Source organism: Ptychodera flava, chromosome 1, assembly GCF_041260155.1.
Source record: "Ptychodera flava strain L36383 chromosome 1, AS_Pfla_20210202, whole genome shotgun sequence".
NCBI classification, from domain to species: domain Eukaryota; kingdom Metazoa; phylum Hemichordata; class Enteropneusta; family Ptychoderidae; genus Ptychodera; species Ptychodera flava.
Genome location: NC_091928.1, coordinates 46,319,472 through 46,346,790, shown reverse-complemented (window position 1 = coordinate 46,346,790; position 27,319 = coordinate 46,319,472). Strand labels below are relative to the sequence as shown.

The following is a 27,319-nucleotide window of genomic DNA, read 5'->3' as shown; positions in this document are numbered from 1 at the left end:
AGATTACATGAATTCAATTCGTATCTGGATAACGGATCAGGATGGGAACATGATCGATTTCAATAACTGGCCAATTAGCTTTTGTATTGAATTATTGTAGTCGTTCCGCCTACCGGTGTAACCCTATCGGAAGATAAACCATCCCACGACCAATCCTCCAGCAATATAGATCATCTCATATTTCTTTTGCTCAGGACTGGGTTGATAATAATCTGAGAATTGAACTGCCCCTTCGGAACGGCTTTGCACCGCTTCTGCTTCTTCCAGGATTTCTGCATCTGTATCTCTTAATTCTGCCGCAGCATGTGCGTCCTTTGCCTGATTTTCTCTTTCCCAGTCAGCCTGTAGTAATCTTTTTTCTGACCAGACGTTGCGATCATGTTCAAATTTTTCTAATGCTTTATCATGTCGACTTTCTCTTCAATAAGAGCATCACCATTACCAGAAAGCTTTTGTCCGATAATATTTCCTCCTGTGAATGCCGTTGCATTTAATACAGCACCGAGAACTGTCATTCCTATAGCTGAAGCCATGATTGTGTATATCACAAGGTATTATTTTAATTTTCACTGTATATAGGTCCCTACGGAGTATGTCTGATCCAAGTGGCTTCGGTCTAGGTACAATTCGTATGCAAAATCTTGAGCTTGAAGATCTGAGTGATGTTAAAGTTAACAATAATACTAAGATGGCTGCTAATCATAATAAGGATTACGTCCTTCGTTATAAAGACCGCGAAAAATATTTCGTTTTAGCCAATGCCGCGGTGCAATCCCACGAGCATGCTGTAGAATTTTCCGAACTTAAAGACATTGATGAAACTGTAATTGACGCCACAAAGGCTTCGAATGATTCTACTCCTTTTGCTCTGACATGGGATTCGGCTAGTCAGAAATTCATGCCTTATAATGTGCCGCGTAACATCTTAGATATATTGGATAGTGAAATTGCAGGAGGTGTTGCTGAACCACCAGGAACTCCGAATGTGATTTATTTTGATAGCAATGTAAACAAATATAAATTGTTAGATTTTCGTAGTTGGCTTACTCCTACAATCCATACATTGCACTTCTTGGTATACCGATTCACCTTAAAATTAGTCCTCTTAATACAATAATGAAGGCAGATAATACATTAAGAAGGTGGATAAACGAGGGGGAGAATTATTGCTCGTATACAGCTAGCGGAGTTCCAGTTAGATTATTTTGGGACACAACTTTAAAGAAACTGGGTCTTAAAAGTGACGGTGATGAGGCAGCTGAATTAACTTTACAGACTGTAAATCAACAGATGACTGATAATATGAAAATACTTCAACATGGTACAGTTCTCATTAGATGTGTAAAGTTAGCTACTGGAGATGAATTTGACGATTTGGTTGGATATTATGCTATGAAAACAGATAACAGAACAACTTGTGATATTATCATAAGTATTGATAAAGATCGGGGAGGGGAAATGAGTATTGAATGTTTTGTTGGTGGGAATAGAATAGAGAATGACTTAGGAACTACATTTGTACGTAGAGATAAAAGAGTGAACACTTTAGATATCAGTACCATTCATCTGAAACGTCTCATATTATTTGAAGTAATGGTCTTCCGTCACATTTTAAGTTCAGAGGAAATTACTAAAATTTTATCTATCAGGTGAACAAGTTCGCACCGATAGTAACTCCGAGTTCAGACCTCAGTCATGTAGTAGGAAAAAATTCACATCAGCTGGACTCCGCGACTGACTGACAACGGGGCTTTATATAGGCTAGTTTGATGGTGATGACTCACACGGAATTTCCCGTACATGTATAAACATGTTGTGTGTGACTCAGCAGGAATTTCCCCGCTTAGTTCAGGACAATGCACTGCTGCGCGTGCGTGAGTTCGTATATAGGTCAGGGTTATACTTTAGTTACATGGATGGTTAATTTTTCCTTCGCTTCATGTAGATAAATGAATAAAATGTGGTGTAAAAATTCTTATAATCACAGTTGACCACCTTTTCTTTACTACTAATGATCCAGTGGCTGGTACTACCTTGAACCAGAACTCGCTCAGCATATCAGTGCAGCACCACGTGATCGATCAGCTACAATCTCAAAGGGTCAAATTACCGTCTCTAACTCTGACGACTATGGTGAAGTGGGGTCAAACAGGCCGTTGGGTGGCAAGACATGCCACTAATAGTGCTCAGCGATGAGAAAAATCTTAAAATGTGGATAAAAAGTTTCCCAGAACGCAAACTGACTACGTGTTTGTTTGTTTGTTTGTTTTCTTTATATTGTTGTCGTATCTTGTGGCCAAGAAAAAAACGCTCTTATATAGCTTCATGAAATATCACAACGACATTTTTGGGAAAAGCAACGAAAAATGTAGCTTCGTCAAGCAGAAATATGAAAGGACGTACGGTAGGAGTGCAGTTCGTGTGTTTCTGTTTTATTCAAAACGCGCCTCCGAGTCGAAAGTGAAAGAGGTAAACTTTTCTAAAACTTTTCACATCGAAACTTTCGACCGCACTCAACTTTTCTCAATGAAATTTCAGACTGAATAAAGTATAAAAATCTGAGGAAATTCAAACAGGTTAATATCCCAGTGTTTGGGGAAAGTAAAATTTTGTATTTTTGTCGGAAAACTCTACAGTCTCGTTTCTATCGCTATGGAAAGACTACGACGGTGAACGTGTTTCTTACTCCTTGCCAAGAGCTTCAAAATGAGCCCAAAAAAGTGGTAGATCAGAAAAGAATTTTTAAAATCGGAGAGTCGGAATATAAATATCTGCCCCCGAGTAGCGTCCAGGCTTGTAAACTTGTTTGTTTAAGGAATACCTATTCTCAGCTCGTTCAAGCAAGTTTGCTTTGTAAGTCGGAATACCTTTAGGCGTGTGTCAAAGCAATGAGCACGTAGATACAATTACTGTTGTAAATCTCCGTTTAGTGCTTTACTGAGCATTTAGGAGTTTAATCATCAACCCAGCTCGTGTCAATTTCTATGTCAAGCGTCAACGATCGTAAAATCTCTCTGGCACCACCCGTGTCACGAACATACGCTCTGCTGCGACGTGTATCAAAACTTTTTTACTCGGGGAATTTGAAGACGCTACAGATATCGTGTCCCTTTGGCGACATAGTATAATAATGTTGAGATCGCCTTCAACGCAAATTCGAGGGGGCGCCTAAAACCGCCACAAAGTTAATATGTCACCAACGATGGGGTCACATGACGTACGAGAAAACATAACGCGGCCATATTCTTTTCAACCCTCATGGACCATATGAGAATATCGTGAAAATAGGGAAGTGCGAGGATTCCTGTTTCGTTATGTCAACAGAGCAAGTCCTTTTGGAGTGAAGTATTGTAGGTAAGTTAGAAGTTGACTGTTTGAACCCGACACTTTTAAAAAATGTATGAAACATCTGCCCGTGTGAAAAATGTACCCCCGGGCACGTAATCAATACTCATAAAACACCGAGGCAGCAAATCGGTATATATACTGTCCCTGCATCTTACCACGTAAATTTATGTTTACAAAAAAAAAGAAAAGAAATCCATAAGCGCCCTGAGCGGCTGGTGAACTTCACCTTCAGAAATCCAAGACTCAAACAGAGATAATAAATCTGTATTCGTTGTTTAATACATGACTTATCGTGCTAGCATACCAGAAATTCAACCGTTGTCAGGTACCGTGAACTCTATCTGTGAAGTCGTTAGTGATAAGACAAGTGCCCAAATGGCAGGCTGTCTCGAAAGGATTTGCTTGTTTCGTTGGAGTCACTGCTTGAGAATGTTGACTCGACAATGCCGACTTGTACATAGAGGGCACTGCAGTGTACTCAATCGATCAACAGGTGCCTTGCTTTTTGTCGCTATGTGATGTAATACCACGTCCGGTCCACTCTGTTACGCGCGCTGACCTTAAATTGGCATTCTTTGTTGGTTTAGGACATGCGCAGAATAAGTTGTGATATTTTATACGATAAGCAGCAAAACGGTCGTGTATGATCTCACACAACTCTGTTTTTTTAAATTCCAAACTCCAATGGGTTTACACTGACGATAACCGTCAGTTTGCCTTCACAGTGCCTTTGGTTTGTACACTGCGTACGTTTAATTCGCCCCTCCGCGGGTGAGGGGCTTCCCGATTAACTAAATCCTTCAAAATTGTAACGACTCAAAGCATCACTCAGTGTCCCTCAATACGGCATCACCATGGAGCTATGAATCAGATACATGTACCTCCCTGGTATAATTTGATCACCTTCACAATTCTTGTCAAACCGGTAACAACATGCACCGTTCTATGTTCCTGTTTATTTGTTTGTTTGTTTGTTTAAGATCAGCAATTGTGATAAAAATTCTTTTCAAGTAGCTAAATCACGTGTTAGACAAACAGTTATAGTCATGTACGGGTCATCCCAGGTACGTAAGGACGCATCATCCGCCAACTTCAAACTCAGGGTCGTAAAAGGAGGGGCACACATTCACGACAGACTCTCTCAGAATAACTCTGTTGTACACATTGTCGGTTTATGGACCGGTAGGATATATTCATCGAGTTTTGGTTTCGATTCGTCTTGTAAATACTGGTACATTACCTATACTGAGAGAGAGAGAGAGAGAGAGAGAGAGAGAGAGAGAGAGAGAGAGAGAGAGAAAGAAAGAGAGAGAGAGAGAGAGAGAGAGAGAGAGAGAGATATGGGAACTTTAACATAGAGATCTCAATGATCGGTATCTGCTCATTTTAAGCTATTTACCTCAGTCTGCATTCTCTAATGAAATATTCAGTTTCAGAAAAATATCAGATAAGAGACGTTACGGTCATAAATAATCAAGCATATCCCATAATATTTACTAGCAGTCTTCTCTGACGTCACTGCACTGAGTAAAATGCATATCCTCTTAAATGCCTTCATAGCCAAATAAAGTACAGTAAAATTTATTGAGAAATATCTGCGTCTCCGTTGAACCGAATCAATTAACTTTTCGACAATTACAACATTCATTGATTTATTGTATATTGATAAAGGACATGGATTTACACCAAATGGCAGACGTGCAAATTAAGTGTTAATTCTATTTTCGAGAAACCTACATTTTCGCTTACTTATCTTACAGCCCCTTTTAATATCAAAGATCCGGGTTCTTGTCAGTGGTTGTTTGTTTCACCCGGGTTGTTCGTGTTCGATCAGGAAGTCGTTAAATTGATGACGGCGCCACTTTCAGTCAAAAAGGATAAAAAGGATGATGTGTAAATTTTGTGCATTGAACAAGTGTATAATTATTAATTATTTTCGTTAATTTTTAATGGGGTGAAAACACCAGTGGTTATACACCAATCAATTGAAATAATTACCTCGTCCGATTATTATATGTTCACTAGAACAGATACAACGATGGCCCTGCCGCTGGAACAATTCACGGTGGTGAGCGTCCTGTGTTTGGTATCGCTGACCAGCGCCGCCATCTTGGATGTGAAGAAATTCAGCAAGGAATTGGACAAGCTCGCCAACGATGGTTTGGGTGTCGGAGAAATGCAGGTAAATAGTGGAAGGATCAAGTAGCCATGACTGTGATCAAAAATGATATGACAATTATAACCAAGAAAATACATAAAAAACAACAAAATTATTATTATAGGTTATCGAGCGGAGACTTGAACGATGAATCCTTTCAACTGAAAAAATATTGGCAGGATTATTCAAATTTCTCCTCGGACAGTGGGAGGGACGTAAGAAATGGGAACGCCACCTATAGCATTGTCAGTGTATGACTAGACAGACCGGATTTAAAATTTGACTAATACAAACGCAAAGTGAGGCTTTGGCAAAATATATTATGGCTGTCGGATATTTCTGAGACCTTGGACACGTTAGCTACATAAAATCAGTATAATCAGTATAAATGGAGAATTTGAATTATATTTAGTTCATCGGTAAAGTGCATTGTTTGGGTTTCTTGACATATTGCATTATTTGGTGGCATCACGTGACTAAAACACACACACACATCACCATTTTCAAAGTTCACATTTTTTCGACTTTTTTAAATACATTAAGTAAGAAATTGAAATTTCATCTTTCTTGCTGAAGTCTTATTGATAGTGTCGAAGTAGAATTTTTCGCGAGTTATCTTCGTAAAGAAGAGGACTAAATTTTAATGAGGGAGATTGCGAGAGCAAATATTTGGCGGAACCTCTGATTATTCACAATAACTTGAACCAAAAGCGACTGAAGTTCAATGACGATATTTATACTTGCTTACTTTGTTGCCCTGACCCAAGTGGAATCTTGGTCAACGCATTCTAACCATAACTTGATATTTTGATCCCTCTAGGAACACTACAACAGTTTAGTGTCGCATGCTGTTCCCCTTGACGGTCACTTGATCATGGCCAAGGTTGGTAATTCATACATAGTAAATGATTTCCGTTGAAATAGATATGGATACTAAAATGTGATGCATATAGAGAAGAGACCAGTACTAGGCACGCAGTGCACACGAGAAGACCGTGTTTCTTGAAATGCGCACATAAGGTCTAGCCCTGGCTTGCATAGGCGGGCAGTTCGAGGCCACGTTTGTGTACTGTGACGCTTCTATGGCCTCTCACACCGCCGCCATGGCGCCACCAGCAGAAAAATGGCGATCGCGCTGCAATGATGCTGCGTTCACTTTCCGAATGCGGAAGTGCACCTGAACTTGATGTCATAAGAGAGATGTATACGTGTTAGAGTAACAGTAGGTATTTATTGAGGAAATAGCAACAGTATTTTTAATTTTCAAGAATAAATTGTTACTCTGTCTACAGTCCCCGTCATCACGGAAGGACTGTCCTCTGACTCATCTTCTGTTCAAACTTGTCTTCCTTACTGGCCCACCATGACATACAAGTGTAAATTTCCTATTTTGAATTTGAAGCTGAAGAAAGATTTGACGGACAAGTTCAAGTCGAGGCTGGATGCGTTGACAGCTCTCCACGAAAGCGTTCTGCTCTCTTACGGAGACGACAAGCAGGCGACGTTTGCAGAGTGTTGCACCGTCGAGGGACTCGAGTACGACTCCAAGTTTGGAACAGAGGTGTGTGCTTTGAATATGGTGTTGGTCGTGTTGCATAAATTAAAGGGACAAAGTCGGCCATTTTTCATGAATTTTGTTTGATGCGAGATACTACTTATATTGTTTGACATGTTGAAAGATACTGAATTTTAGACCGATTTTAGACACGATAAACAAGACAATCGCGAAAATGAATTAATGGTCATGACCATTAATTCATTTTCGCGATGGTTTCATGGTCACCCATTCCTTCAGTATCTTTCTAGAGAAGAGAGACCCTAGGGAACCAGGAAAATATTCAACAATCTCCGTAACTGTCGTCACTTTTCTCTGTCTTTAGATTGATGCAGATGCAGCGTGTGAACGGGTGTCGGCCGCGGCAAAGGTGTCCAACCCACGCAAACTCACACAGGACGTGTTGAACACCATGAAGACCAACCTTCAACGGAATCCAAGTCTGAAGTGGCAGTACTACGGCAGCGAGGAAGGGGTGTTCACAATCTTCCCGGCTCACAGAATGGAGTCGTGTGACACCTATGACAATAGGTTCAGGTATTTGCTTCTGACATAAATACCATAAATGTATAGTCAAGCTTGCCGTTGTCCTGATCAAGAATAACAGGATGGTTAAAAATATCATAATGAGGATAAAGTGGAAGAAGGGGTTGGGTATTAACACCTAGAAACGGAGAAAGAAGTGTTGAATGCAGTGGGAAACAGTGTGAGGCAAAGAACGGTTCATGGAGGGGTGGTGGAAGAGAGGAGAAATTAGCAGTGCAATACACATCATTGTAGAAATGCGATGAGTTTAAGTCGATATAATGTTGAACAGAAATGGAACACGATTGCAGTCTTTGTAGACCATAGTCTATCTGGAAGAATTGGTTGATCGACTAACTGAACAACAGCTTATTTTGCCCCCTGCCTGTCCCTCTTAATGTTATTGTATACTTCTCTGCATCTCTGTATATTCTTCCTGTCTACTTTGTATTCGTCTTCTAACCGTGTTTCTGTCACGTTTGTCGGTCTTTTCCGGTCCCTATCTCCGGCTCTGTCGTATGCCCCCGACTCCATAGATCACTCCCTCCCCATCCCCTCCTCTCCCTCCCTCCGCGCCGCCCTCCCCCTCTCTCTCTCTCTCTCTCTCTCTCTCCTCTCTCTCTCTCTCTCTCCTCTCTCTCTCTCTCTCTCTCTCCTCTCTCTCTCTCTCTCTCTCTCTCTCTCTCTCTCTCTCTCTCTCTCTCTCTGCTACAATATGGACAGCATGTATTTCTGGTGAAGAGATTTTATTCTCTACTTTTGCATCACCGCGTCTCCCTGATATCTTGTCTATACCGCCCTCACAGGCCCTGGTACGTAGAGACGGCCACACCAGAACCGAAAAACGTTGTCATAGTGATCGACAAGAGTGGGTCCATGAGTGACGTGTACGAGGGGAGAAGTCTGATGCAAATAGCTAAGGATGCTGCAAATTCTGTCCTAGGAACCATGAACCCCAGCGATAAGGTCAGTGAAAACACTACTGTTTATTCGAAACCCAATACGCTATGCCTATATGCCACATGAACTTGTAAACATTCTGAAACAAAACGCATGGTCTATTCCATGTTTTACGTACAGATCTGAAACGAATATAGTGACCGTACCATATTCATTGCGAGTTGTCAGTGCCTGTCACAGCGCAATCTATTAAAATTTGTTTATGTTTTCATAGAATGCAATAAATATATTTTAAGTTTCAAGTCTTGAAAACTGGTCGCTCTTCTGACAGTAAGAAATAAGAAAAGAGGGCGATATTATGATTCGAAAGCCTACACGAATATGTAGTACACGAATATGTAGACTTTTCGCGACGGAGTAAATAGTGGGAATAAACTTCAGTAGACCATCGCGTTTAATAAACTACAGAAGACTGTCTCGTAGATTCATGGTGCAATGCTGTAATGCTATTGTTGACTGGTAAATTCTGGTGCGGACTAGAAATAAAATATCACCAATAACAGTGCATCACACCACATCACATACAGCCACTGCGTTGACACAGCGAAATTGTTGGTTATTCAACATGCTCTGGGGAGTAGCATAAAACACTGCAATTGCCTTAAAAGCAAAAATAGAGAAAAACTCACCAAAAGTTACAACTACAAGGGCTAAGCTCCCCAATGCTGCGTACGTCAACATGTTTCAGGGAATAGAAAAAGAAATTAGAGTTGACATTTAAAACAAAAATGATGAAAAGTCATCAAAAGTTCGGCCACTGGTCCTTTAACGATCCTCTTCGCAGGTTGGCGTTGTGATGTTCTCCGACACCGTGGAGGTCCCACCTGGCACCTCGGCGACCAGTCGTTGCTATGGCAAAGAGCTTGCAGCGGCCAACTCCTTTAACGTCAAGTATTTGAAGTCGTTCATCAATACGACAGTGGAATTCGGTGAGATAGTAGCTCCCTGATCGTTATTTGTAGTATCTATCAAGTCATACCGTAGTTCTTCAAACCAACCCCCGTCCAAAAAAGTGTCCTTCTAGCTTAGTGTTCTTGGAAGGGGGGTGTAATGAAATATAAATCTAGCCGCGATGTCTTGATGACACATGGGTTGTAAAACTGCACGTGTGTGATTCTCGTGGTATGCACCACATGAGTCAACTTGGGGTTCTCTCTATGCAAATTTTATATTTCCTATCAGGTTCCATTGCCAAGATCATAATCTCAGATGGCTTTGTAGAGCCCCAAAGTGGACTGCGACGTACAAGACTTACGTGTATTTAATGTTCACCGAAGCATGATTTCTTACGATGACGCTCGCTTCATGAGGCAGGGAAGCTCAAAGGTTATTTGAAGACCAAATGTATTTCGCTTTTTTATCGTTTGAAGTTAAGATTAGAATGCTCCACTAGTGATAATTGTGTCGAAAAAGCAAGGTGTAGATCTGACTTGTTTTGCTTTGACTTACAGGTGGAACTCATTATGACAAGGCGTTCAATGCAGCATTCGATCTACTGGAGGCGTCCAAGCCCTTGGCTGGAGATATAAAAAGAGGTACGTTTGTTAAGTAGGTCAGAACCTGGTCACCGACCCTAGATGGTATGATTATAATTATAATTATATTATTATTATTTAGAGATTTGGGTTCGGAGGGATTAATGACCTGTAAACAAACTCGGCCGTAGAGCCTATCTTAAAATCAAGAATTCGGTAAATCAACTGGATCACGAGAATTGGCGCCTTTAGGTTAAATGGTCGGCAAAATACAGCAAGCATAGAATTCAAAACAGGCTGCTTTGCACAGTAGACTCAAGAGGCATTATGAAAAGTTGATTAAAGTAAACCGAGAAAAATAATGGTACATATGATTACAAACGCGCTACTTCCTTCAGTCAAACCTAAACGACGACAGATAAAATCTTTGCTTTCTCGCCGCCGTTGATCACCCTCTCATTCAATCTGGTTATGTTATTCATTAGCAATTTGACATTTTTCTCTGTCGTTCGCGTTGTACCGTTTTTTCCCCGCCAAGATCTGCAAATTTTGTTTCTATCGCAGGCCATTGCATGTTGGGTACTTAAAGTTTGTCAGTTTGTTTCGATGTGTCTGTTTTTCACTCACTGCAATCGTGACTTGTTTATGTTTCCATATGTAAGTAAATACACATCTTTCCTCTCCCTGTATTTCTCTATCCCTGTCTGTCTTTACATTTGACCTGGTAACTCTCGCCAACTTTCGTAGTTTCATTCACCATCACTGATTTTTTACTAAGAACGACGTGCATATAGAGGGCGCTGCCAATCACGCCTCGGCTCAAGTTCCTCAAAAATAGCTCCTTCCAGCGACGATGTTTCAGTACAATACACTCTTCAATTGTCTTAGGAAAGTATTCGCCTCGAAAATGAAAGACTTCAACGTTTGCTCGAACTTCAATATAAGCAAGCATTCCAAAATGTAAATAAAAATCGAAGGTCACCATGCAAACTTTTGTATTGTAGAAACAAACTGCCGCTATCGGATTTTGAAAATAGGACCATGAAAACGTAGCTTACTCAAAGAAAACGAGACTACACAAGAATTAGATCAGTAAAGTGTTGAAAAATTTGAGAGTCCAAATATCTTTCCCCCTGGCATATTCTACCTTAAACCAGATCGCGCTGAACTTTTTGACCAAATCTCTTACAGATCAAGTCATCCTGTTCTTGACCGACGGAGAACCGACAGACAAAGCAGTGTCGGATCATGAGCGAAAGAAACAGATTATGACAACCATTCAGCAGAGGAACCTTGTCATGTCTAATAAAGTAATAATTATGACGTATGGATTGGGCGATGGTAAGTCAAGTGTGTCATTTTACGTGCGCCGACTCAGTTATGGCTGATGTACAAAACGCTGTACAAATCGCGTTCACGACCCACTGATCGGAAAATGACGCCCCGTCCCAGGATATAGTTAGTGTATGAAGTTCAAGAAAAATACTTAATTTTACTGTGCTTAAACGTTAACTGCAATGTCTGGATTTAGACATTTTCAACGGCTCCTTAAATCACAAAAAATAGAAAATTTAAAATATTTCACGTTTATTAAGTTTTTTTTTACTGACTCTCCGATACAGTATTTTTTTGTGATTCTTCAAGCCCCTTCCCAAAAAATTAAAATGATGTACGCCCATGGAGGCGTATTTGAGCAAAGGCCGTCACCTTGTACTGTCACATGACATCGAATTTCTGAGGTTATCGTGTGAAAATAAGACTCATCGGTAACCCTGCGAGTTTGGCAATATTTTGATCGTCTTATAAAATTATAGACCAAAAGATCCGTCGCTCGAGGGCGCTCTTTAGAGGGGAGAACAGAGATCGCCCTCGAACGACACATCTTTCAGTCTAATAAAGTCATTCACTGCAATTCATAAGGCACTGCTTCCCACTTGAGTTCTCTGTATATATAAACTGGGATTTTCCAATTCCGCTTTCTCATTTCAGACGTTGGACTTGATTTCCTGCAAGATATCGCCGACCAAGATGGCAGCAAGTATGGTGTTCCTCGTGATGAGTCAGCGGGGCCAATCAGGGTAAACACATCCAGCTAAATAATTTTGGTCCATAATATTATGCGATTTAGAGGAAAATCAAAGTCAGACAGGGAAAAACACCGTATACTGTAGACGCCATGATCATTATAACACCTCGTAGGCTTAGGTTCTTGTTATAGTATTTTGCCATGGTCTTCCTCTGAGTTGTTCGTAAATTGTCCCTATGTTCATTAGTGTTATGAAGTTTTGTGTCATCTCCTCACCCCACTCCCCACACCCAACATCTCTAGCAGTGGATTTTGCCATGTATAAAACATTACCGCCCCGCGGAATCATAACAAAAACACGTTACTTTCCAAAGAACAATGTTCATTACACATGTGTGAAACTTTCAATTTTTTTTCAAAACTCGTGAAATTCCTGTTTTTTCAATTGTATAGGCTGGCCGCTACGTGCACGTCTCTGATCCTAACAATCTTCGGACGGTGATGGCGTCCTACTACGACTATTTTTCAAACGACGTCCACTCCGAACATTTTATCTTCTCTGTCCCATACCAAGCAGCTTCGGGTATCGGTAAGCAGTTAACGTTCCGTTGATGGTGACCGTCATGGTCATGTCACAGTCACCTGTGGTCTATTCCGCTCTGCTATGCGCCCTATAGACGTGTGTTTAATATGCCTGATAAGAAGAGTCTATGGGGCGCATAGACGGAAAGCGGAATAGACCACAGGTGACTGTGGTCATGTGAAATATTTGCCTTGTGTTCGCTCTTCTCGCTTACCCTCGACGTCTCTTTTCTGCCATCGCGACGTCGATCACATTTCACTGTTAAAAGTTTCTATCCGAGAAATAATGTAAACATTCATAGTTCAGTGGCCATCAAACCATAGCCTTGTTTTTTCATCACCATGGTTTGACCCATCCCCATTGTCGATGATAATTGTGGAACAGTTCACAAGGAATTAGGGCAGAACAGTTGAAAACTAGCAAATCAATAAGTATATAAAAAAACAACAAAATATTCCCAAAGTCTCAGCCATTATACACGCAAGGGGGAACTTACAAGATATCTGCAGTAGCACACCGACTCAACATCATCGCTTGATTGGCGCCGTGAAATTGTACTGGCGATCACGAAGAAACAAATTCTGGAGGACTTTCAAAGTAACTTAGTAATCCTCATGGAGAAAAGAAAAACCAATAACTGTTGAGTAAATTCATCGTAAGATTAGCGATTTATTTGTTTCAATTGTATCATATTTGGATGAGATCGTCACAATTACATGAATTACGTGATGATCTTATGAAGTCCATGGCCTCTTTACTCACATCGATTTTTATTTTGAATTTCCCGCCACAGAAAGTCATGTCAGTTTATCTGTCTACATTTTAATGTGTGAGGAATAATATCTCTCGGATTGTAGGTTTAGTGACGACGGTAGGCCTACCTGTAAGACACAACAATGAACTCAAAGGCGTTGTTGGGGTCGATCTCTTGGTAACGGACATTACGTCAGAACTGACGTACTTCCGGGACGGCCAGCTCTGCTACCCTTTCGTCTTTGACGGTGAAACGAAGGCAGTCGGTGAGTGACGTTCAATTTTTTTGTGATCATGGCGACGCTGCAGGCAGTTGCTGTTCACCACATCTGTCGGAGGAATTATTATCGATACATGCTGACCAAATGCTCAGTAATGGAACAAGTCATGTGACTAGTTCTGCCCGAAAAATGTACGCAAAATCTACGTTTTTTGTACATTTTCATACCTACATTGTCTTTACTGAGACTAAAGAGTTTTCGAGTAACCTTTATGTTTCATTATAAGACATCTTTTTCCGTGCGAAACTTGACTTATCTGTACAACTTTACCTCGTCTTCGCTAATCGAAGGAGAAATGTTTGATTTTCTCCTTTCTCATGATTTCATGTAGGCTATTGTTTCGATCCAAAAGTCCCACTATACAATGTTCAATCCCTCTTCCGCCGTTTTTTGCTCATTAAAGAAAAAAAGGAATAAAATATATAAACCATATAACGACTCTTCGTACGCGTTTGTTCTGTTATATCACTACAGATAGCTATATTACATGATTTTGTATAAAACGAACAATCAAAACATATCTCTCCAGAAGCGCACGAGCATTTTCACAGAAAACTCTATCGGGACATTGTAATGAGTTCATGATAAAATTTAGCTTTGATCTGTCAGACCTCTGTAGTCTATATGTACAGCCATGACCAAGATAATTCCCGCTTTTAAGACTTAAAACTGCGATAAATGTACAAGCATGTATCTTCAACGTTTAAAATGGACCTCTGATATCCTTTTTGTTCTTCTAGGACGGACACTTGTCCATCCCCAGTTGCCAATTCCAAGCGTTGATGACACTAGTAATATATTTATACACATTACGTCATTTGAAAGAGAAGATGAATTTAAGAAAGACGTTTTTGATGTCGTGACCAAGTGAGTAAGATTTTACAGGCCTATTCAGCAAATACTATGTGGAATCGATACAGTCACCTGTAATCTGAATAAGCCCATATATGGTCAAAGGGGCGTCCCTTGGTATTCAAAATGCCCATGTGAGGGCGCTGTTTTTAAAAAGCGGCCACCCGCTTAAAATCTGGGATTGGTTAGATTTTCTCTTTCCATGGTAACTGTGGCAAAATTGGAACAGGTGACAGTATACCTTTAATGGCAGCAGTCACGTCACAAGTTCGGATTCATCTAATTATGGTATGAGAGACGTGTCATTCATATTTACGTATGCCCCGTTACGTATGGAACGTCAGTATTACTGAAGCCGGAGATGGCAACGGTGTATAAACGTTTTACATGTTTCTAGTGCCTCTTAGAAAGCTCTAAATATAAAACTTATTCCTTTTTTGCAGGAGCAGCATTGATTCCGGCGAGGCGACTTACGTATCAAAGCGATACCTGCCACGTGGAAATTCAGAAAAGGAAGGAGTGCAAGTAATTGAAGTAGGGACTACCGTCTTTTGGACGAAGGTAACTTGTCACGTGACACATCTCGGCCAATACATGCTCAGTAATTTTAATCTCTATGGTGTCGATCCAAAGTTACGTCTTTTTAAACTGAAAAACAACAAGCAAATCATTGCTCTCTAGCGGAGCGTAAGAAGCAAAAATGAATGCTGACTCTTTAACATTTCAGTCAGTTTTGTTGTCTGCTTCATCCCTTTCAGATTCCAGAATCACCATTTGTTGTTGCCTTGGCGATCGCAGGCGACGACGTCCATGTTGATCTCCAGAGCCAAACACCTTCAGGTAAACGTTGTATCATAGTGAGGATTAAGAAATTATTCAAGATTTGAAATGGGTCTGCAAGTAGCGTTGACTTTGAAGTGTATCTTAGATATGTACATTTCCTAAGTTTTTTTTAAGTTAATTCTACGTCTCATGATACGCCGAAAAAGGAATAATTAAAGGGATATAGTCGTCGGAGCTGCGCTCAAAGGTAGTATGGGACCCATACGACCCATGTCAACAATGTATCCAAGGCACAATTGTGATTGGTGAAAGTTAAAACATGTCTGTCATAATCTATCATCGTATAATTTAAATGTTGCAGCTATGATGATGAGGTGCATCTTGATATCGTGCACGAAATACATTGTTTGTAAACGAGAAACTCGCACAGGCGCAGTTCAGACGACTATATCCCTTTAAGGATACGAATTCCCAAAGATCACAAATTCAATTGCAAAAATTTACAAGTTTGTGCGTACAACCGTACTACTCTATAGCTGTACATGTCAAAACCCCTTTGAGATTACTGTTCAGAATTTACACCAGCGAATTTAACTTGTTTCAACCATACTCTACATTTTGTGATATCTTTAAAAAGTTAGAGCATGGATAAAAATTAAGATAAACAAACATGCATTATCAAATTGACTTTGCGTTGATCTTAGCATTTGCTGTCATCCACCTATCATTATACCAAAAGTAGCTGCATGATGTGACTCTATCAATGGTCTTTGTTTCACAGGTCATGACTTTCTGTATCACCGTATTGATCTGGTGCCTCCACGATCCATGTGTCAGCATTTCGGAGTGGAAGCCACGAAGGGTAAAACAATTAACTGTATAGTCACTCCTCTGTGCATAATGATGTGTCCTGGCCTGTTTAACTCACGATTTTACATCAATTTCATAAATAAACAGTGTGATTTAAAGAAACACATGACATCTGTAACAGCTTGTCATGTATATATCGTTTTGGACTCCGTGAGACTATTCAGCTTTGGTTAACCTTTTGCAGTCACAATGGCGGAGAAAATGCAGGAAACACAGCTGCAAGCTCTATCAGAATATCGCCCTGCAATTAGGCATCCATACAGTTTCAAAAATAAAGAAAATCATAAATTATGTTAATAAAAAGGCTTAGAAAAAGTCCAAAATGATTTTATGAAACATAAATGAAACGAAAGCAATCATTCCTGATTGCCAAGTTGTATATGGTCCTATTTGATATATGGTGTATTGATCGATCAATTTGTCAGTGGGTCTATTGATAAATTGTAATTGGTCGGTTCAATAAACTTTCGATAGGTTTATTGATTGATTGATTGATCGATTGGATAGTTCGTTCGTTCATTCATTCATTCATTCATTCATTCATTCATTCTTTCATTACAGAGCAGCCTGTGGTGAAATTTGGTCCCGAATCTTTCAAGGACCCAGTCAAGTATTTGGAAATGGAAGAACATGTATTCCTGGTTCACAGTTATTCCAATTTTATGAACGATGACACCGGCCTAATCGGCAATCCCGGCTTCAAGGTAAGATACTGCAGAGGAAATCACTTTGTATTTTTTTCTCCGAGAGATGATAGTTGTCCTTGTTGAGTATTTCGTCTAGATTCTTACGCATAAATAGTTGCCACGGTAAGTCGCTAATACACAAGACGAAGTTTTGTGCGAGCTAACGTGGCAGTGCGGGATATAACGGCTTGGTAATCTCTCGGCTCACGGCATCTTAGGTTGCTCTATTTGAAATTCAAAAGTTGTCGCCATTCTCGATATCAACTTTCGGAGAGGGGGCTGTATCTTTCTATTCTCACTGGAACGAGGCTGTAAATCTGCAATGTTCTTCACACGGTAGAGTCCACAAGGCTTTGGGCTAAAAAGTAACTAATGGTTTTTAGAGTTGAAGAGGCTGTCCAAAAAATCGCATTCTCCATTGCTATTTGCGTTTTTATGCGTTTTTCGATAATTTTGTGTACATAAATCAGATACGTGCAAAATATCACAAAGAATTCTGGTTTTATATGAAAGAGTACAATGTATGCTATTTACGCTTGTCGTGGTTCTAACATGCCTATTGTACATGGATATGTTGATCCATACGTAAGTATATCTGGAAGCACAGTCACAAATCGATAGAGTCACTCGTCTCGTTGTCCTTTGATTTCTTCGGCAGGATGAAATCCGAGACACTGTCCAGGCCACAGCCAAGGTCAATGGCATGTGGATTGACAATGACAGTGGCGTTGAAGACTACACCGTGATGCGATATATCGGGACAGAAGATGGCGTCTTTCGGCAATATCCTGGACTTGTCATCAACAAATACTACGACCCAACTGTCCGACCTTGGTAATATATCTGAACGAAAATTATGTCTGTCTTTTACTATTTTTCTCTGTCTGTCTGTCTCTCTGTCTGTGTGTCTCTCCGTCTGTCCGTCCTCTCTCTCTCTCTCTCTCTCTCTCTCTCTCTCTCTCTCTCTCTCTCTCTCTCTCTCTCTCTCTCTCTCTCTCTCTCTCTCTCTCTCTCTCTCTCTCTCTCTCTTCTGTAGTACCAGATAACCTTCCAGTTCTATACTCTAGAATAGAAACCGCGTCCTGTGATGTAGTAAACAGTATAGGATGCATCTGCAGCCCCTACAGAGTGACATGTAGAGGGTAATGAGTAATGAGCAAAACGATGTTAATTAAGATTAGTTATGCATGATATTGACCTTGAAGTTGAACGTTTCCGTCGATTTCTTCATACAGGTACTTGCGAGCGAAAAACAATAAAGGGCAAATTACTCTATCAGCGCCATACACGATGGGAACTAATTACATCATTACTCTGAGTCACACTTTAATCAGTGGGTAAGTCACACCAGAATGCGCAGTAATTTAGCTTGTCTTGGTGTATCTATCATTTGACTTTGGAATCTCTAAACTCTTGATGCAGAAGCCTACAATATGTGTAGGGATAATTTTCAACATAAGATGCCTTTAATTGCGATCTGTATGTTGAAAAACTATCAGTAATATTCCGCGTGACGTCACAAGGGTAGTTAAATTTGATACCAGTTAATTCAAAGCGAGATAGAGGATGTCCATTTTTAATGTTGTGCAAAGGAAAAGCAAATATACTTTACTCACAGGTTCATGCCTGCCTGCTACGGAACGCTTAGGGTAAAATTTAAACATTCGTTTTGTAAAGTTCATATCCGATAGATAAATATTATGGTATTGTCTTGATATAGATACCACTGTAGCTCAGTTCGGTTGTGCATTTTAGACTTTATAGAAAGTAAAACGCATTCATTTTTTTTGTGAAATTCCAATTTCCAAATTTTGGCTGACATCCGAATGTACCGTTTTCCCAATAGCAACCAATCAAGACACGCTTCGTCCGATGAGGTCATTTCCGTTATGGGGATGGACTTCACCCTAACGTACTTTTATCGTCTGCTCATCGCATCTTACCAACAGTGCATGAACGATATGTACAGGTGGGTCGTAAGTTAGACTCCTCTCGTCGCATTCAGTTATTGCAGTTCATTTATGTATTTGCATATTCATAAGTATGATTCAACACATTTCATCACGTGAAGATCGGTGAGATTAAGGACAAAGATGACTTGGCAACAGCTCATCAAAGTCACTCGTTTCCGCAAATTTGCATGTATCCATATTTGGTTAAAGGGGCGTGTCGTTCATGTTTACTCACAGAACGCCAATAGATGGGCCACGGTCCTGGTGGAGAGACTGTGGATGGGCTTTGCGCAGTTCAAGTAACAGTCACAGTCTCCATGACCTAATGCTCCCATTCGTGATTTAACGTACGGAATTTAGGCACCAATAATCTATGCTAGCGAATCACTGATTTTCAATCGGATGACCGAGATCAAACAAGTGCGCCACTAGTTCAGTTGCAAAACTAAACTATCTTTCAGAGGTAACGTACTTTGCCAATGTCTTTCTCCTCGGGAGATAACAAAGCGTTCTAAATTTTTGAATATTATTTTCTGCAGCTGTTTTGTGATCGACGACAGTGGTTTCCTGGTGGTGCATAAAGACTTCTTCCAAAACGGTGGACAGCCTCACGTGTTTGATGCACACATTACGCAACACGAGCCAGACATCGCCCAAGACTTGATCAATAAACGCGTACTGGTCAAGAAATATTGTATTGATATGCTGGATATACAGATGCAACATTACTACGAGGTAAAGAGATTGACAAACAGTTTAGTTTTGCTTTATTTAGTGTTAGTTGTCTCAACAGTGCCGTTGGCGTTATCATGGTGGCTGTAAAGAGTTGCCAAATAGAATCAAAGATGTTGTTCTGTACGAGGATGGAGGTCATAGCAAGACCCCATATGATTGTGTTCACGTCGTTTTCGTTGTTGTACAGTCCGAAAGTTTTGTTGATGCTGCAGTTTTGTGTCGAGTGGTAGCCATTCTTATCGTCTTTATCGCAGCTAAATATTCTTGACTTGTGCTTTACCGCAGTATTTGTGGTTTGGCAAGACTGAAGATTAGTGGACACAAATAAAGTTTGTTTGAATTGTTAGTAACCTAGGGAGTCCACCCATGGAATCACTATTATTAAGACCCCTTAAGTAAATCTGTTTTAGTTCGCAACTAAAGGTGTGTCCATTAATCTCCAGTCGTCCCAATGGTTTCTTTTATTAACCCTTGTAAATTTTCGGAGCGTAATGTAGTCTCGCATCGAATATACGCAGCGGAGTTCTGCCGCCTAAAAGACAAGAAAAATGTGACCCTATAAGGACACTATCATGCGTTATGAGATTTTGTTAATGGTTTGGCAAGACTGAAGATTAGGCTAAGTATAAAATGATAAAGCACAATTCAAGACATATTAAACTGCTTATCATGCATTTGAGATGTTGTTAATATTCAGTGTCTTTGTTCCCGAGGTTTGCCAGCCTGTATCGCATCCTCTTGCACTATCTTGACTATGAGAGAGACTGACATTAACCCTTTCACCACCATGGTTTGGCCCAAACCCATTGTTATCAATGGCAATGTGGACCTGTATACAGGGCATTGGGGTGAACAGGTTAACCTTTGAGGGGACAAAATTGCCATCTTTTCAAGAGTTATTTCGGTTTAGTTCGTTCTGCGTTCCAAAACACGATGAAATTCTAAATCATCAGTGTTCTACTCACACCTCGCGTGTAGACATAATACGATACGGTAACCTGCACATGAATGGTCATTTATTGCATTCAAGGCCTCCGGCCCATATACATTACGACTCTCAACAAAAGAAAGATGAAATCATACATGGCTCTGGAATCAGCTATTTTACAATTCTGATTTCTATTGGAAAAAGCATAATAAACAAATTTATATAGATTAATTAAAATATCTGGATGCTGAGTTCACACAAGATCTAGACATAATACGTAAATATGCTGATGACGAATTTCTGGTATGTACCATAAATTATGCTATCGCAGAACTCATTGTTATATGTACGAGAAGCGAGGGAGAGGAGACGTGTAGGTGAGCACGACAACTTGGTATGCCAAGATACTTAGGAAAAAGAGCTTGCCAAGTTCAAGTCAAGCAAATGTGCTATTTTCTAAGACAAAACTAACGACAGTGTAACCAAAACTTAGTAAACACTCATTCTCCCTCTGAGTCTTATACGTTCTGGTTTCAGTTTCTTTCTCATGATAAAACAGGTATTTCAATGAGCGGATATATGATGAACTTTGTTCATTTGGTTGTTTGTTTGTTTGTTCTAGTGGTCATCGATTACTCTAATTTTGATTGGTGGACTAGGCTGTCTCTAGTACAAAATCCTTATCTTAACATGCAATCGTGAAAATGGCAAATGCTGTTCTTCAAATCTATCAGTTGCTGACGTTGTCTCTTTTTCAAATATTCTAAATGACGTCATGCATTTAAATGACCAATTTCTAAACTACAGTATATTTTTATTTTAGGTTGCAATTAACAACAGTAAAGCAGAAATCGACAACATGAAGTCTAAAGATCCGTGCACGAAATATCAATTGGTGACTATCCCGCATAGCAATTCCTTTTTAGGAATTATTGACAGATCTGGAAGTTGCAAGTCAAAGTTGAAATGCCCCTGTCAGGTAGGAGGAACAGAGCGCCACACTCAAATGAGATGTAATGTCCTGCACGATTTGGGGAATTTCCGTTTCAGAGATTCCCTAACGAGTGTGGGACGTCATCCAAGTCCGTCGATTTGCACGATTATGTTCCCCACATTCCTTCAATATTGGCAAAAAGTGCTGGTTTTTTAATTCTATAATAGAAAACACCTTTGTCGTCGATGACTTTCTTTTATTCGTGGCATTCCCTCAAAAAATACAATAAAAATTCTTCCGTATCAAATGCTTCGCGAAACATGTTTATACTGATAAATGTGTTCTTCTCACGGTTATCTAACAGCACTGCATAGTTTACGGCTACGCATTTACAGTCGCCTGCGCGTGCCAAAATTCCATTCGGTCAATAATACTAGTACTGCACGCACATCGAACGACCAATAAGATTTCGTCAAACGAAAAGACATTTCACAATACACTGTGTGGGAAGGCATTTCCCATTGAAAGTAAAACTATTTTCAATTCTGTGTCAGAAAGGTTCAAATGAGTGACTAAGGGCACCCAAGGGAAGATAGATTATCATTCGGATAATCAATCAATTAAAAACTGCGCATAATCAGTCTTCATAGTGAACAAACGTAAATCAATTTCGAGCAAAATAAAAAATTATATTTGTTGATATGCGAAATGTATAAAGACAGATCAAATCCATCTCTTTAGACATCTGCTGCGATAGGTGCATCCCTTTGTCTCGAAAAAAACTGTCGAACGGAAGAAACTTCACCGAATCATCCTAGAGTGCTGGAGTGAGAAATACCTTGAAATACCATCATTCATTTTAACCTTGAAAAATATGTTGCTATGGTTACAGTGATTAATGATTTGATCAGATTGTCGTAACTGACATAAAAATCAGTGCATTTCCCCAATACATTGAGTGGTACAGATTTTTCGCAAAGTCTTCGACAGAAGGCGGGTTTTACATACACCTCCATTTGTAGTGATTTTGTCCATACGCATGACAATATAAAGAACGGGAGGTTGACTGCTTTTTTTACAGGATTCTTGTGTGACCCATTCTTCACTTGACTGCGAGTGTCCGTGCATGTCATCCCAGAACTTGAACTACAATTACTGCGAAGGCGAGTTCATACTGACAAGGTGAGCTCATTTTGCATGGCAGTATTTAGCCAACATTATCACCAAACTTGTAAGACTTGTGTTGGTCTAATATCTCTATTTCTTCTGAACGTTTACCTATCGATATTTTGATCTTATTCAACTTTCTTATCTGAGAATTTGATTCAAAGGCCGTAGTGACACTGTTTCATGGGCAGCCTATACAGTGTTATACACGGCTTGTAGTCTGCCAATATGTCAATCAATGTCACAGCATTCAACGCTAAACATGCAAAGAAGCAGGTATTTGGCCATTGGTCTTTTACCAACACGATCTTTCTCAATTTTGATTCTACCGATTTTTTGTGCGTGATCAAAACTTTGAAATTGATTAGGCAGACAAAAATTTCCAAAATACCACTGCAGGAAAGGATATGCCGCTGTGATTAAAATGAAACAGAGTGCTAATGGCCGTTGCCATGTTCTTGTGAAAACTTTAACGCTGACGAAGAAATGCTATTGAGTATAGCGTGGAATAATTACTTACAATATTACAGCTTCCACAATACATGCCTGTCTCTTAGTAATATCGTTGACCCTGCCACCTACGATGATATTGCATTTTCAAGAAAATTACATTTGATATATTTTAGGGAGGATCCACCGCCGTGCCCTCCCCCTATCCAGTCCCCTGCCCGTCAAGCCCGTCAACAAACTCAACAAGCCAGGGAAGGCATTATGGACAGACTTAAACGCCAAGATCAGCTGCAGGAATGTTTTGATCCTCACTGTCAAGATAGGGAGTCCTACAGGTACGTCAGATCCGGTTGTGAACTCATAGTCTCCGCTACCGCCAATCACTCCCTTGGACGGCGCCGCAATGGGCTAAACTTTCGTTGCGGGCATGTCAATACAGCACTGAAACATTTCCCGGTTTCAACATCGAGACGACTCATGCTGCATTTATTTTACTTCCCATTAAACTTCCCATAAATCTTACAAAAATGATCTTCATATTTTTGCATAATATCTTTCATAGGAAACTTGAGTTCCTTTATCCATCAGCCTGACGTATGTTTGTACATTTGTGAGTCAGATATTTACCCAGAAAAGAAAACCGACAACACGGGGCTATCAGGGGACCACATCACAAAATCCTTCATTCCATCAACAGGCTTTAGTTGTGCCAGAGATCAAGTCAATTGTCGTCTCATTTTGTGACTATGACCTCAACATTCATAGCTGACTCTTCAGGCTAATATTTGGTTGATATCCATATTGAAAAGACTTGATGGCTCGTTTGAGCAATTTTTCACACAAAAAAATGTTTTGTTGACTCATGCTGGCTTTATACAAAGTGCTTCTTTGAACACCACTCGGCAAAGAAGGTGAAACATAAACAACGTTAACACTGGCTTCACGTCTTCACCTTTGAAACTTTTCTTTCAGTGACTGTTTCGGAGTGTTAAGTTGTGCTTGGTGTAACACTGATAAAGATGGAGAACTGGACGAGCCGTACTGCACAGACATAAACGATGTTTATCGAGATATTTGCAGTGAGTATATGATTCTAGGAACGAGGCAAATGATCTCAGAATGAGGCACATGATTCATAACGAGGCAACTGGTTCAGAACGAGGCTAATTATTTTCTTATGGGCCAACTACTTGAATTCAATGAAAAACTAACTATGGTCTCTGTCTCAATCACCGGTGTATTTTAGAAGTGTCTAAAGGTAGTAGGTACATTAGGCACAAAAGATGGTCCGTATGTCGGATGCATACGTTTCCATGTAATAGTGCTTATTTATTTAATTTCGTCGAGCGTATGGATCATTGGACCACTCTCACGTTCTGTTGATTAGTGAATAAATTAGCAAAGAAAAGCATATTGTGTCATTCACAAACAGCATAAAAATGCACTCTGGGGGCGCTGATCACATGGAAAATGATGTCTTTTACTCCTCCTTCACAGCTTACACACCTGGAGAGATGACAACAGTCGCCAATCCAGGTAAGGTATAGGTTCCAAGTCTTGTCCAACATTCAGAAAATACGACTAGCAAACCTTTCCATTCCTATGAGGAGACGCTAAACCGACTGATGGAACACTTGCCTTGCTCTGAGAAATATCGTTTTTGAAAGTGATCGAAGTTCTAATGTGCAAATTTTATGGTGGAAAAGTTACAACTGGTTGTGAACTTGGTGAAAAGGGCGCTGCGAACAACCATAATCTGACGGTTGATTTGTGTATTGTAATGGCGATTAGCACCAGTACATCCTACTGCAATTTTCCCCAATTAATCATGAATAAACCACTCTACGTCGGGCATCTGTTACCTGAAACTAAATGGGTACTGTACAGAAAGACGCCAATTTTTTTGTAAAGTTACTGCACATGCGCAACGGTAGTTCTTCGATTCACGGCTCTTCGTGTTCGAGTAATCCCAACTGTTAAGATCCGATTTGATATCACCATCATTAGTTTAACATGTTTGAATTTGTGTGATCTAATTTTGTAAGAATTTGAAACTTTAAGTGCCAAAGTCACTCTCTTGTGATATTTTCGAGTTCAAGAACTTTTGATCTCTTTTTCCAGCAGATAGACAATATTTGTGATAGCTTTACATTTGTTTGCTTGTTTTGTCTTCATTTTTATAGGAATGACCGATGCGGCTAAAGGAACGGGTTCGGGTTTGTCTTCCGGAGCAGTTGTGGGCATTATCTTTGCAGTCATCGCCATCATAATAGTATCCGTGATCCTGATTAAAAAGGGTATGAAAATGATGAAAGAGAAGAAAGAAGAACGGAAGCTGCGACGACAAAATGTTAACAGAGAAAGCGAATATGTGGCGGTGCCATCAGCTCCCCCTCCACCCTCCGCGCCCCTGACAAGTGGCCCGACCATTTTCGTGCCATCTCAGGCTGTCGCATATAATGTTGGTGGTAGCCAAGTCATATTCGCTCCTCCGAGCATGAGTAGCAGTACGGAAATGCTAGATGTACCCCCTAGCGCGGCTATAGATACGGATGCCGACAGCGATCATGCGGATGAGACAACGAATCTCCAGGATGAATCGTTGTACATGAACATGGCAGGCGGTGTTCACACTGCTGGAGCGCCGGAAGCCGAGGGGGAAGCAAATACGACAACCAACCGTGACGAAGACGAGGCACAAAGTTTAACCGGAAGCGGAAATGGCCAGGCAACTCCGGATCACGGCACAGGCGAGAATGAACAGGAACAGACTTCACGGAGATCGTCTAATGATGGCAGTGAAGATGGTAGTGACAATGTAAACATTGACACTTCCTCGGAGCCGCTAGAAAGCAGTGCCTAACCAGTAATTGGGGGGATACGTAAAAGCATACGACCCTATTGTCAATAAGTCAAACTCACCCCAGTAGAGAATTTCTTCAAAGAAAGGTGCAAGAGAGAGCTAACACCTCTTTAAGTAGATTGCGTTAGTTTGCTGAAAATTAATAGCTAGATAGTATGTTCACCAGAGATACGGAACTCGATTTTCCTAAGAAACTGACTTAAGAAAACTTATACTTCACCTGAATTTATTATCCACTGCCACTGCCCTCAGCAATAACTTCAATCACACGATGAGACTGACCTATCTACAGAAGGTAATACGGTAAAGGCGAGAAAAACGAAAAACAAGCCGAGCAAGAGACACAGTCGACGACGCTGGCGAAACAAATGCACTTTTGATGAGTGGGGGCCCTAATTATTAAGATGTCGGAACTTTTAGTCAATTGAAGGATTTCTTGAAATTTCGTTCAGTGTCCTGTGCAAGTACATTGTAATCTTTGTGGTGTCATGGAGAACACACACTGTGACCTTTTTGTCAGTGGTATGTCATGTCGCCCTAGAGGGCGCTGCATTTGAAAGCATCATGTTTATGAAATGTAGAGCTAAAAGGCGAAGAAAAATATAGTTAAGTGTGGATAAAGTGACAAAGCCTACTGAAATATTGCCATTTCTTATAGTTTGTTAAAATGTTCGTAAAGAGGTTACTGGTAGTCCTACTTTATGTTAACCCTTTGAGCCCTGTAATTTTTCCCACCAAAATTTTACTGCCACATTTTACCAATCTTTTATGAATTTTTCTGAAATTTTTTGATAATTTTGGACCAAATGGACATCATGTTTTATTGGCTACAGTTTTTTATCAAAATTTTGGCAAAAATCTGAGAAAAATTGACTGCGGTATATTTTATAGAAAAAAATTGACGTTGGCGCTCAAAGGGTTAATAGTTCAACAGAGAGATGTAGCAAATGATATAATGATGGAGAATGACTATTAGTGTACATATGTTGTTCGTGGCATTTCGTTTATACTGATGCGTTTTTTATTTCTTCGTGGTCATCCTTATATGTACCGTTTAATGAGGATTTTTGTGTCGTCATATATTTTAGGCCAAGATTACTCACTAAGGTAGCTAACGAGTGATCATATTCACAGATCAAAACTTAACTCTTGAATAAAAGGCAAACTTTCACAAATATAGCTTGATTTAGCAAAAAAAAATTATATGCGTTAGTACGTGCAATAACGTTATCTGTAGCTAAGAATTTGGCCTGTAGTGGTGTAAATGGATCGTCTCTGTTCGCTTGTAGTCCATTGTTAAGGTTCAATTCATGTGTTGCAGTGTTTTGAACGTAGTAGTGATTCAGGTTTCTGTATGTCAAAACATAGCAAATGTTTATACGATTAAATAACGACTACAATAAAATTTCGAAGAAGTTATAAGTCAACAAATGGA

The 27,319-nt window shown here is 40.1% G+C and overlaps 1 protein-coding gene across 1 annotated transcript; it reads left to right on the top strand.

Moving 5' to 3' along the window:
• The first annotated feature begins 2,986 nt into the window (after positions 1 to 2,986).
• Positions 2,987 to 27,319, top strand: LOC139139197 (VWFA and cache domain-containing protein 1-like). The gene is made up of 27 exons (XM_070708026.1): positions 2,987 to 3,354; positions 5,374 to 5,530; positions 6,327 to 6,389; positions 6,909 to 7,067; positions 7,387 to 7,598; positions 8,393 to 8,552; positions 9,331 to 9,475; positions 9,998 to 10,081; positions 11,213 to 11,362; positions 12,011 to 12,099; positions 12,501 to 12,636; positions 13,488 to 13,649; positions 14,405 to 14,531; positions 14,960 to 15,077; positions 15,275 to 15,356; positions 16,081 to 16,161; positions 16,731 to 16,873; positions 17,514 to 17,689; positions 18,091 to 18,192; positions 18,702 to 18,824; positions 19,347 to 19,542; positions 21,294 to 21,449; positions 22,486 to 22,586; positions 23,198 to 23,356; positions 23,994 to 24,100; positions 24,519 to 24,557; positions 25,205 to 27,319. The coding sequence occupies exons 2-27, from the start codon at positions 5,387 to 5,389 to the stop codon at positions 25,882 to 25,884; spliced, it is 3,894 nt and encodes a 1,297-aa protein (XP_070564127.1). The 5' UTR covers positions 2,987 to 3,354; positions 5,374 to 5,386; the 3' UTR covers positions 25,885 to 27,319.

Excerpts from the sequence above, each read along its gene's own strand:
- LOC139139197 (XM_070708026.1), top strand. The coding sequence starts at position 5,387 with ATGGCCCTGCCGCTGGAACAATTCACGGTGGTGAGCGTCCTGTGTTTG. Across the intron at positions 8,553-9,330 it reads CCATGAACCCCAGCGATAAG|GTTGGCGTTGTGATGTTCTC; the intron begins GTCAGTGAAAAC and ends TCCTCTTCGCAG. Across the intron at positions 15,078-15,274 it reads CTACCGTCTTTTGGACGAAG|ATTCCAGAATCACCATTTGT; the intron begins GTAACTTGTCAC and ends CATCCCTTTCAG.